Raw genomic sequence first — 12,684 nt, 5'->3', positions numbered from 1 at the left:
GGCCCATCTATGGCCATGTTGATCAGATCTGGGAAGCATGGTCGATGTGGCCACTCTGGAGCTACCAGGATCATATTTCCTGGATGTTTCTCTATCTGCCGTAATCGCTTGTCCACCAGAGACCACGGGAAAGAAGACAAAGAAGAATCCCTCAAGTCCACAGCAGCACAAGAGCTCTGATTCCTTTGCACTGTGTTCTGTTCAGTGGCTGTAAAACCGCAACTCCTTGGTGTTCTTTTTGGTTGAGATATCCCCATCTTCCGTGAATGAGACATCACTGCCTCAGACAGCACCCATTCCCCAGGGTCATAACTTTCTCAGACTGATAAAATCCGCCTGAACCTAGTTCACTCCGGCAATGTGAGACACTGCCAGCCGCTCCAAGTGCTGTTCTGCCCAGAGAAGTAACTCCCAGGTCTCTTGAACCGCTGCCTGATTCTTGGTTCCGCCTTGACAGTTGATGCAGTCCACCGTTGTTGCATTGTCTGATAGGATATGTCCTGGAAGTGCACATAACTTTGGCCGAAAGGCACCGCTCTAACCTCTACCCGCATGTTAGGCCATGAGGTCTCCTGTTTCGACCACTGGCCCTGTGCCGACTGATCTTGCCACACAGCCCTCCATCCAGAGAGGCTTGCATTGGTGGTGACTATTATCCATTTCAGAATCCCCAATTCTGTACCTCGCTCGAGCTTGGTGCAAGTAAGCACCACGAAAGACTGTCCCCTAGCTTCCCCTTTTAACAGATGAGGAAGAAGAAACTATTCCAATAACGTATTCCTGTGGGAGAAGAGCCCTGCAGAGGCCGCATATGTGCAAACGCCCAATGCATTAATTCCAATGTCATTGCCATAGAACCCAGACCTGTAAACAGTCCCAGACACTAGGCACCGAAAGCTCTAGCAGAAGCCTAATCTGACTCTGCAATTTCAGCACTCTCTCTCTCTCTGTGAGAAACACTCTCTCTGCTAGTGTGTTGAACTGAGCTCTCAGATACTCCAGAGTTTGTAAAAGGACTAAATGGCTCATTGCTAGGTTCGCCACCCATCCTAGAGACTTCAAGTGCATCGGTACCTTTTGTACTGATTGTCAGAGGTCATTTGATTTTGCATGAAGAAGCCAGTCATCCAGATACGGATACACCAATACACCCTCCTTTTCCAATGCGGCTGCCCCCACCACCATCACCATCACCTTGGTGAAAGTACGTGGAGCAGACGGCAGCTGAAGGGAAGGGCTCGAAACCAAAAATATTCCCTTAGGACCATGAACCTCAGGAATCTCTGGTGCTCCGGCCTGATGGCTATGTGCAGATATGCCTCTATCAAGGCAAGAGATGCCAAGAACTCTCCCTTGTGTACCGCCCCCTATGACGGCACTCCGAGTTGGACCTCAGAGTTTCCACTCGGAAACAGGGAACCTTGAGAGCTGCATTTACATTCTTTAAATCCAATGTCTCTTGAATTGGATACAGGGGGGAAAAGAAACAGGATGCTTTACTTAAAATTGACCTCCAGCCACACTAATCATGTACAGGATCTGAGCCAACAAACTCAAGACATCTCTGTGAAAAAAGAAAAACAAATCTGAGCAGAATCCAAAGCGGCTCTCAATCATATGCAATTTCTCCTCTTCTAAAAAAGTGAGAAAGCCAAATCCCCATCGGAATCCTCCGATGTCTCATGATACACACCCCCTTGAACATTACCAGGGACAGCCCCCCTGCAGCGACTGACAAATGGGAGGCCCAAGCACATGATCCCTACATAGTAGGTTGCTTTGCCTTCACTGGGCACCCCCTGCAGAAAGGTCTGCAGGCACTGAAAACATTTCACCCAGGAGGAGGAGGATGGATCCATACCAGAGTCCACAGGCCCAACCTTGCTCTCTCCAACCTCTCTGGAAAGCTTTTGCCCTCAGAAACAAGGGAGAATTGACCATTCCCTCGCCTCCCACTCCATTCCCCATCCAGAAACACCATAAGCCAAGGGGATGTCCCAACATGGGCAAAAGCTGTAGTAGTCAAATCACGTTGAGCATCTAAACAGCACTGACACAAATGGAGAGAGAGAGTGAGGACTGAATTGCTGTCAGACAGCAAAGCCTCACAGATAGCATGGCGTGTGGACCTGTTTATCCCTGGTGCCTTGCTCTCCTGAACTTCGGCTCTAGGAGGCCTCCTGCACGCACATTAATGCCACCTGGGCGTATACACACACACCCCTCCAGGATGCATGCAAATACACGCTCAAGACTAGGTCATGGTTGTACGCAAACAAGTAGCTGAACAAATATGCGCACAACTAGCTGCGCAAATATGCGCATAAGTCTAGGTTGCAGACACACCTTATGCACACAGGTCCCAGCACATACAACTGCCACACAGTGAGAATACGCACACATGCCTATGCACGCGAGAAAAGAACCACTGCAGTAACCTGCCACATGGCTAAGTAAAGCCTGTCTGCACCTTCAGCGCATTTAGGCCCGGATCTGTTTAACATCCAGCATGGAAAATCATAGTCCTGAAGAGCTTCTCAACAGCTCAGGCCTCTTGACTGGCAGAATCCATGGAGACTGAGGCAAGATCCAGCATCTCACTAAACACGACTTGTGCATAAGCAAATTAAATCCAGCAGAAGACCTCTACTCCTCCTCAGTTATTATGCCTCTCTGCACCTCTGCAGGACAGGGAACTGCCGGCGATAGTTGAGGAGGGGATTCCCCTGCCTCTCCCGTCGAGGCTGCTAGGGACTCCAAAATGGCCACCATTTCCACACTGATAGGGAAAGCCTCAGTGCTAGACCCCATCATCCGTGAGGCTTGTTCTACCGCTGCGACCATGCTTGAAGTAGACCTCTGAATGCTTTTGCTGCAAACACATCTGTTCTTCCCCGCACCCACGGCACCACCAGCACCTCAACGGGAAGCACAGGAACAGTTCCTCAGAGCCACAGAGCCAACACCTAGTCTCCTCCACAGACAGAGAAGCTGTTGAAAAACCCCATCTCTGAGCTTCCCAAGCTGTTAAGGTAGCTTCCCCCCTGGAACCTCACTGCTGCACAGATTCCTCTAGCTAGGTCCTTCATTTTGGGGTTTTTTACTGACTGAGAACAAATAAAGATACATGGAAACCAATACTTTCCTTTGGTGCAGAGGTTCAGGTTCCAGGAGCACAGGATGCATGGCAGATCAGAAAAAATACCAGACCTTTTTATTCTTCAGAATTTTACCAAAAACTTACAATATCTACTCCTTAGAATGGAACACAGACCTGCTAGCAGGAAAAAAGAAAATCAGCCAAATTAAAAAAGGGACCGACTAAAAGAAACAGCCTCCCCTGAGTCTGTAGCTGCCTCAGTAGCCTTGTAAAGGGGCAGGATCTTGACCACCAGATTTACATCCCAGGGAAGAAAGGAGCGAGCATAGGGTTACCAACTCCCAAGCTTGTCCACCTCGACCAGACAGGGAAGAACCCACTAGTTCCCAAAAACCCCTGGGAGGAAAGCTCATATATCCATAATAGTCTCCTGACTGCATAACTGTAGATTTTGCACCATCTACTGGAGACAGAGAAATACTGAGGGACTGCAGGTGGCACACTGGGTTATGTACAATGTCAGTGAAACTTTCTCTGTCTCCATCTGCTGGCAGGGAGACAAAACCCCGGGAGTCTGGAGTGATCTGTATACATACAGGGAACACTGCTTCTCCTGTAGGACTATAAGATAATTGCACATCATTGAAATATATCCAGATTGCCTTTTGTCAGTTTGTAATTTTCCTTTGGGGTTTTCTTTTGTTTGGGGTTTTTTGGGTTTGTTTTGGGTTTTTTTTAACATCTAATCTTTTTATTCACCTTCTCTCTCCAACTTAAATTTTGTGCTATGCTTTAAGAACAATTATATATGATTGTTTAATGTTTTGGTTTTCCTGTGAATTTCTGGGGGGAAAAAAAGTGTTTCTATATATTCCCATTAAATTTATTCTTTTGAAATGTAGAAAAATAAAATTTGCCAATTGTTTGTCCATCCCAAGCCACAGACTCATTATTACCAAAGAGATCAGTATGTGGAAGAAATTTCAAAGTTCCAAAATGGTTTCTTAGCAACATTTCACTTTTCTTCATTCTGTATTCTCTTACCCCTTTTGCAGTTGTTCCAGCTCCAGGCTCATGTATTTTACAAAATGGGCCTGTCTTCCAAGCCTCTGTGTCCCCACAATCACAGAAACCACCTCCAGTAGAAGTATGCATCTGAAAAATTATATACAAATATGTTAATGATATTCATGAATGTTATATATGTGCACCTCTTGAACAGCACAAAGGATAGCATACTTACTGAGAGATGGAATAACCCCAGGAACAGAAGCCAGACTAAGAAAAAATAGAAGAAAAAATAAATGGCCTGGGATTCAGCCCTCTCAGAACATCTTAGGAGACTAGGCAGAAAAAAAAAAAAAAAAAAGGCAAGGCCAGAAAGAACAAGAGCTCTCTCACCTTAAAGGACAAAAGAAGCAAGCCCAGGACTTCTAGAAAGAAAGGAAGGAGTCAGGAACCTCTATCAGAGAATGAAACCACCAAGCAAGGAAAAAGTATAAGTGGGTGGCTGAAAGAGGCATGAACACCATGCCAGAAGAATTAAATTAACAGAGAAACTAGGGGAAGGGCAACATGAAACAGTTCTCGGCAATCTAATCTTTATTTTATCTATGTCCTGGACTCTTAGCCAAAGAATCCCAACCCAAACAATAACCTCAGAAGCACTTCCTGAGACAGGAAAAAGAGAATGGGTTAATTTCCCTCCATAGTCTCTCTCAAGGGCTTGGGAGGCATTCCTGGAGGTGGGAACAAGGAGGAAAAGACATGGAGGAGGAAGATGATGTAGCAGAATTCAATATTCATTCCATAAGAAATCAATGTACCTAACTCTGTATCCAACAGAATTCTCCAACAATCTTAAGTTTATCACTTCCTTTTTCAAATTAATAGCTTTCTCTATTCCAAAACAAGAAGATCGCCAGCATGTTTACTATAAAAAGTCCTTGTGGAATGAATATTGAACAGATTCTGATTACGACTAAGGCTGGATATATTTTAGTATGCAGTTGAAGTAAATCTTCAATATTTTTAATAAGTTTTATAATTTGTTTCACGAGTATGTTGTAGTTTAGTTCATTAACATTGTTCTTTAAATTTGCTAAGAATATAAGGAAGGATCTCAGAATAGCCTTTAAACCTTACTAAGCATATGAATACACAAAAAATGTGTCAAAACTATATCCCTTTCATATTATTCTATGATCCATAAAATATATTAGCTGACAATAAAGGTGACTTTTTATTTTTATTGCCTCTGCTGTCTCCTTAAAATTGTGTTTGAAGAGTGCACACAATTCTTGCTTTATTTGGATTGCTTTTGTTTGTTCTTCTTTATCATTATAAATTCAATGCAGCCATTCTTTTGCTTTTGTAAATGATTATGTACAGATCTGACTGTCCGGCAAAATGACTTTTCTTCCTCAGTCATTTAGGAAACCTCATCAACATGGGATTTCCATTGTACAGTCTAAAATCGTCAAAAGTGGGCAAGCAGGAAGATGGACAAAATGCTAAAAGTAAGTAAACATTAAATACTTACATAGAAATAGGAGAAAAGGACAATCTCTGGAAAGCTACATACATTAATACTCATATGGGAAATAAAGTCCTGGATCTAGAGGCAATCATGAAAGATGCAGATTTATATGTAGTGGCTCTCTCAGAGAGGTGGTACACAGACAACCATGACTGGGATATAGTTATATTGGTAAGGCCGGTGCAAGCCTATTTGGCACCCTAGGCAATCCTTTGGTTAGTCGTCCCGTCCCCCCCCACTTATCTATTGGCAGCAACTCCAACACAGTGCTTCCTCCTTCCCACAGCAGTGGTTTCGGGATGACACTTCCTTCTTTGGTAGTATTGGCTCTGGTATAGCATCCCTCGACCTCACATGGGTGGGATTTTGCCATCCCCAAAATCTTGGCACTCTAGGTGACTGCCTAGTTTACTTACTGGAACTACTAGCCCTATATACCGGGCTACAATCTATTCAGAATGACCGGATAGGAAGAAAGGAAGAAGGTATCGTACTATATATAAAAATTAATATTAAAGCAACAGAATTGCAGGGCTTGCAAGGTAAGAAGACAACACTGTGGGTTAAACTGGAAAGAGAGAATGGAACATCTATTTATATAGGTGTAATATACAGACCTCCATCACAAGCTGACAAAATGGTTACAGATATAATGGAGGGTAATCACAAAATTGCTATGAAAAGGGGAGGGGACTTCATTCTATCAGATGCTGATAGGGACATCCCAGCTGCAGTGTCTTCTGGAAGCAGGGAAATCCTGGATTCTCTGCAAGAAGAAATGTTCTGTCAATTGGTAATGAAACCCACACAGGAAGGAGTGGTATTGGACCTGCTGCTTACCAATGGGGACAGTATCTCTAATGTTGTAATGGACCATCATCTAGGATCCAGTTATTACTGGATGGTGTGGTTCAGTATTAGAGCACAGAACATGAAGATTCATTCAAAGGAGAGGGTCCTAAACTTTAGGAAAACTCATTTTGTAAACAATGGGGGAGTACCTGAAAGGAGTCATTGGCTAGATGGTAAATCTAGGGGGAAGTAGAATAGCAGTGGGCAAAATTACAATGAGATATTGTAAGGGCAGCTAATATTTTTTAGGAACGGAAATAAAGGAAAGAGAAAAAAAGAGGCTGCTATGGTTTTCTAAAGAAGTAGCTGAAAAGGGTAAGGGAGAAAAAAAGTTAGCTTTCATAAGCTACAAGAGATTGTAAAAAGAGGAAGACAGGCAACAATATCTGGAAAAGCTAAGAGAAGCTGGGAAAGTAGTCAAGAATGAAAAAATTCAAAGGAAGTAAGGTAACTTGAGTGCAGCAAGTTGGGGGAACAGCCAGAGATAAAGCAAAATTGCTTACCTTGTAATAGGTGTTATCCCAGGGCAGCAGGATGTAGTCCTCACATATGGGTGACATCATCAGATGGAGCCCTGATACGGAGAAACTTTTGGCTGGCACACTGAGCATGCCCAGCATGCCATGATATTCTCAGCCACAGGGGTCTCCCTTCAGTCTCGTTTGTAGCATTATGCGTGAGCTAAAAAAATAAAATAATAAAACATAATGGACATAACTCCACGGGGTGGCGGGTGGGTTCTGTGAGGACTACATCCTGTTGTCCTGGGATAACACCTATTACAAGGTAAGCAATTTTGCTTTATCCCAGGACAACCAGGATGATAGTCCTCACATATGGGTGATTAGCAAGCTACAGGCCGAGTCATTCTTATATTCCACCAACAGCATACAACTTGTGCAACAAGCACAACAGGTGTACTGCTGGAAAAAATGAGGCAGCCTGAAATCACAGCAGGTTGGATGTAGAAGGAGTTGGTGTTATACTGGAAATAAGTTCTTTAAGACAGATTGTCCAAAGGCTGAATCTTGTCGTCCTTCTTTGTCCAAACAATAATGAGCTGCAAAGGTGTGAAGGGAACTCCATGTTGCAGCTTTACATATGTCAAGAATGGGCACTGAACGATAGTGTGCTACTGATGTGGACATAGCCCTTACTGAATGTGCTTTTATTCGCCCCTAGAGAGGAATGTTCGCTTTTTCATAACAGAATTCGATAGTCTGCTAGCCAGTTGGAGAGAGTCTGTTTTCCTACCGCAACTCCTGGTTTATTTTTGTCAAAAGAAACAAGGAGTTGAGTGGATTTCCTATGGACCGCCGTGCAGTTCAGGTAAAAAGCTAGCGCACGTTTACAGTCTAAGATGTGTAAGACTCTCTCTCCCTGGTGAGAGTGAGGTCTTGGAAAGAAAGTAGGCAAGACTATTGACTGATTGATGTGAAAATCCATTTCTACTTTTGGTAGGAATTTGGGGTGAGTGCGAAGGACTACTCTGTCATGCAGGAACCTTGTGTAGGGTGAGTATGTGACGAGAGCTTGCAACTCACTGACCCTCCTAGCCGATGTAATGTCTAAGAAAAATACTTTCCATGTAAGAAATTTTTCATCACAGGAATGTAGAGGCTCAAATGGTGACCGCATGAGTCTCGTCAGTACTATATTTAGGTCCCACTCAGTGACCAGTGGTCGAATGGGAGGCTTAAAATGAAGTAAGCCTCTCAAACAGACTTACTAGGGGTTGCGCTGTTATTGGCGCATCCCCTATTCCCTTGTGGTATGCCAATATGGCACTTAGGTGTACCCTTACAGAGGATGTCTGGAGACCAGAATCCAAAAGGTGGCAAAGGTAATCTAATAAAGAAGGAGTGGGGCAAGAGAAAGGGTCAAAACCTTTTTGTGTGCACCACTTGGTAATTCTAGTCCATTTAAAGTGGTAAGATTTACGTGTGGAAGACTTTCGTGAAGCTACGAGAACTTTAGAGACTTGTGTTGAAAGATTAAGTGGTTGCAGAATTAAGCCTTCAACATCCAAGCTGTCAGGGCAAGAGTTGTCAGGTTGGGATGACGCAACGTGCCCTGATTCTGAGTTACGAGAGTGGGCGCTGTGCCCAGGCGAATTGGGTCTCTGATCGAGAGGTCGAGTAGTATGGGAAACCATACTTGTCGAGGCCAATACGGGGCCATAAGGATCATTGTTCCTCTGTCCTGTTATAGCTTCACGAGAGTTTTTGCTATGAGCGGGATTGGAGGATACGCATAGAGAAGTCCTGTGTTCCAGGGGCGAGCAAATGCGTCCCTGGGGAATGCTTGTCGACGGCCATGGAGGGAGCAGAACCTTTCCACTTTGTGGTTCAGTTTGGACACAAAGAGGTCTATAGCTGGGCAACCCCAGCGTTGAAAGATTTTGCTCGCTACACATGGATCCAGAGACCATTCGTGGGGATGGAAATGTCGACTGAGATCGTCCGCTAGGACGTTTTGTATGCTCGCTAGATAAGTTGCTTGGAGATGCATGGAGTGCTCTAGAGCCCAAGCCCAAATCTGCACTGCTTCCTGGCAGAGCAGATAAGAGCCTGTGCCTCCCTGTTTGTTTATGCACCACATTACTACTGTGTTGTCCGTTTGTATCAGCACAATCTTGTTTGAGAGGCAGTCTTTGAAGGCATAGAGGGCATATCGCATAGCTCGAAGTTCTAAGAAGTTTATCTGACACTTCATTTCAAGCGTAGTCCACGTCCCTTGTGTTTGAAGGTTGTTGACGTGAGCTCCCCATCCCAAGTTGGAGGCATCTGTGGTCAGGATGACTTGCGGAGTTGACTGTTGGAATGGGAGACCAGCTTTCAATGCTGTTTGATTTGTCCACCAGTGGAGCGATAGGTGTAACTGATGGGTGATTTGAACTGTGTATGACAGTGGTTGGAAAGCTTGTAGCCATCGAGATTTCAAAGTCCATTGAGTTCTTCTCATGGCTAACTTCACCATAGGGGTAACATGTACTGTCGAGGCCATGGGTCCTAGTAGCACTAGTAGTTGATGGGCAGATGCAAACTGGTATTGGGTTATAGAGTTCGCTAAACATGCTAGATTGTTGGCACGGTCCTTTGGAAGAAAAGCTTTCGCCACTGTGGTGTCGATGTCTGCTCCGATGAATGTGAGGAGTTGAGACAGGTCGATGTGGGATTTTTGATAGTTGATGAGAAATCCCAGGGAGTGTAATAGTATTATTGTGCTTTTTAAGGCAGACAGAGCTCCCTGCCTGGATGGACTTCTGATTAGCCAATCGTCTAGGTATGGAAAAACATGAATGCAGTTTTTCCTTAGTTGTGCAGCAGCCACTGCTAGACATTTTGTGAATACTCGAGGAGCAGAGACAAGTACGAATGGTAGGACTCGATACTGGTAATGATGTTTTCCCATGATGAATCGCAGATACTTGCGAAGTTGTGTGGAAATTTGTATGTGGGCATAAAGCGTCTTGAAGATCTAGAGAACAGAGCCAATCTCCACGTTGAAGCAAAGGAAGGATGGTTCCCAGAGATACCATCCGAAATTTTTCTTTTTGAAGAAATTTGTTCAGATTGTGTAGGTCTAAGATAGGGCGAAGGCCACCTGTTTTCTTTGGAATGAGGAAATAGCGGGAATAGAACCCCTTGCCTTGTTGAGACCGGGGCACTGGTTCGATAGCCCTGGCAGTCAGCAAAGTAGAGAGTTCTACTTGAAGTTGAGGTGTGATGACCATGTTTGACCATATTGGAATGGGTGGCGAATGCGGGGCTATCGTTTGGAACTTTAGACAGTATCCCCGGTTTAGTATGGCTAATACCCATTGATCTTTTGTGATGAGACTCCATTGGTGTTTGAAATGATGAAGTCGACCTCCTACTGACAAGTGGGGCATAGGGTTGATGGAAAGGCTTCTGTTCTCTTGATTCATTTCAAAAACCCGCTGCTGGACCAGTTTGTGGTGGTGGTTGGGTTTTTTGCTGGCGTACGCGTCCCCCTTGTGGTGGACGGTATGAACGCACTGAAGAAGCAGGTGGGTAATATCTTCTAGGTCTTCAGAAGGAAGAGTCTCCTGGTGTCCCTTCTAGCTGATTTTCTTAGAGAGGATGGCTGATCTGATGGTAGTTTGGAGAGCTGGTGGAGTGTCTCGTGCTGATCTTTAACTGAGAGACCATAGCCTGAATCTTTTCTCCAAAGAGATTCTCTCCAGTACAAGGGAGATCTACCAATCTTTCCTGGACTTCTTGCCTGAGGTCTGAGGCCTTAAGCCAAGCCCACCTCCTTGCATTAATTGCTGATGAGCGAATAGATGTTTCAAAAGCATCATAAGCTGCCCTTACCTCGTGTTTACCAGATTCCAGCCCCTTTGCAATGAGTGTGTTCAAAGCCAGTTGTTGTTGCCAAGGGAGATCATTGGCAATACCTTGAACTTGCTTCCACATGTTTCTTTGGTACTGTGTCATATAAAGCTGGTACGCCGCAATACGAGATACCAGCATGGATCCCTGAAAAACCTCTCTTCCTAAGATGTCTAAGAATCTCTGTTCTTTTCCTGGTGGGATAGAAGAGTGTGGCTTCTGTTTCCTGGCTTTTTTTCTGAGCCGATTCAATGACTGAGTGATGAGGTAGTTGGGGTTTTTGGAAACCTGGAGCATGTTGCACCAGGTATGTGGCATCTGTTCTTCTATTTACAGTTTGAATTGAACATGGATGTTCCCACATCCTTTGTTGGAGTTCTAATAGGACTTCATGGATTGGTATTGCCATTTCCTCCTTTGGTGCATCCACGAATTGAAGGACTTCTAGAGCCTTGTGTCCTCCGTCCGCAATTCGAAGGGAATTGTGTCTGCCATTTCCTTAATGAAATTTGTAAAGGACAAGTCTTCAGGAGGGGACTTTCTTCTCTCTTCTGGTGGAGAAGGCTCAGACTGTAATTCTTCTGACTCAGTATCAGAATCCACATCCTTCCAGGGAGTATACTGAGGATAAGGCGATTCAGGATCATCTGGTGGTAGATGATGCTTTGTCTTAAAAGCAGATTTTGATGGAATCTGCTTTGGCAGCATAGGAGGTAATGAAGGCATCGATGGAGAATCGATGGGCCTCAATGTCGGGTATCACCCGATGGACCGGGACACATTGGCATCGATGGTTTCTCCAATATTCGATGACGGTGAAGGCCCGATGGCCCTGGGACGGAATCCGAATCCCTAGCATCTTCCTCCGATAAACCTGGGATCGGAATGGAAGGAGTCACCGGTGGATGCGTCGGCATCGATGGTTGCATCGGTGGTACCGGCGTCATCAGCGCCGGTGGAGGAAATATACCTACCAAGGCATCGATTTTGTTCAGCAAAGGCTGAAATATCGACGGATCTGATGCCTATACCGGGGTCGGTACCGATGGTACGGAAGGAGACTGGAAATTTCGAAAAGCCTCGACGATGGCCTGCTGGACCATGGTAGTCACCTCTTCCCTGGAAACTGGGACTGGGTCCACTGTCACTGGGGAAGATAAGACTGGCGCTACTGGCACTTCCACGACTGAGCGTGATGGCACAGTCTCTAACACCGAACCCGGTGGAGAGCGCCTCGGTTCCTCGGGTACGGTAGGGCATGTTGGTTCCAGTACCCGGAGTCGTTTGGGCATCGGCTCAATGTTCTTTGAAGTCAATGGCTGTGTCTTTCCATCCAATGGGTCGGTGGAACGATGTCAATGGCATCTTTTTTCTCGATGTTCCTTCAATGCTGAGGAAGACTTTATGGAGGACGCCAATGGAGTCGGTGACGGACGGTCACCGGTCCTTTTTTCTCCTCAATGTTTTGCGACCAAGGGAGGTGTTATTCTTGGAGACGATGTAGACGATGCCGATGGGGTTTTCTTAAACAACTCCTCCATCTTGTCCAAACGGGCACACCTGCCCTTTGGTGTCATCTTGACACAAGTTAAACAAGCCCGGACATCGTGGCCAGATCCCAGGCACAAAACACAAACATTGTGGGGTCGGTAACTGACATAGTCTGGTTACAATCCTGACATTTCTTGAATCCGGAGGCCATGATAAAAAATGAGGCCGAGTAACGGTCGATGACCGGCGAATACCAATAGTAAGGGTGACCGGAATCAACCGAAAAATGATTCAAAAAATGTACTCACCGATACTATGTCAAAGGGAGACCAGATGACAATGAT

General features: G+C 45.1%; 1 protein-coding gene across 1 annotated transcript in view; it reads right to left on the bottom strand.

The window, feature by feature from the left end:
• The window catches only part of UBR1 (ubiquitin protein ligase E3 component n-recognin 1), a 596,438-nt gene that overhangs the window by 521,481 nt on the left and 62,273 nt on the right, over positions 1-12,684 (bottom strand). The window contains 1 exon segment of the mRNA XM_029598685.1: positions 4,145-4,255. Within this exon segment, the coding sequence (XP_029454545.1) occupies positions 4,145-4,255 (111 nt within the window).

This window comes from Rhinatrema bivittatum, chromosome 4 (assembly GCF_901001135.1).
Source record: "Rhinatrema bivittatum chromosome 4, aRhiBiv1.1, whole genome shotgun sequence".
Taxonomy (NCBI): Eukaryota; Metazoa; Chordata; class Amphibia; order Gymnophiona; family Rhinatrematidae; genus Rhinatrema; species Rhinatrema bivittatum.
The sequence above is the reverse complement of the archived record's forward strand: the minus strand, read 5'-3'. Positions and strand labels throughout refer to the sequence as shown.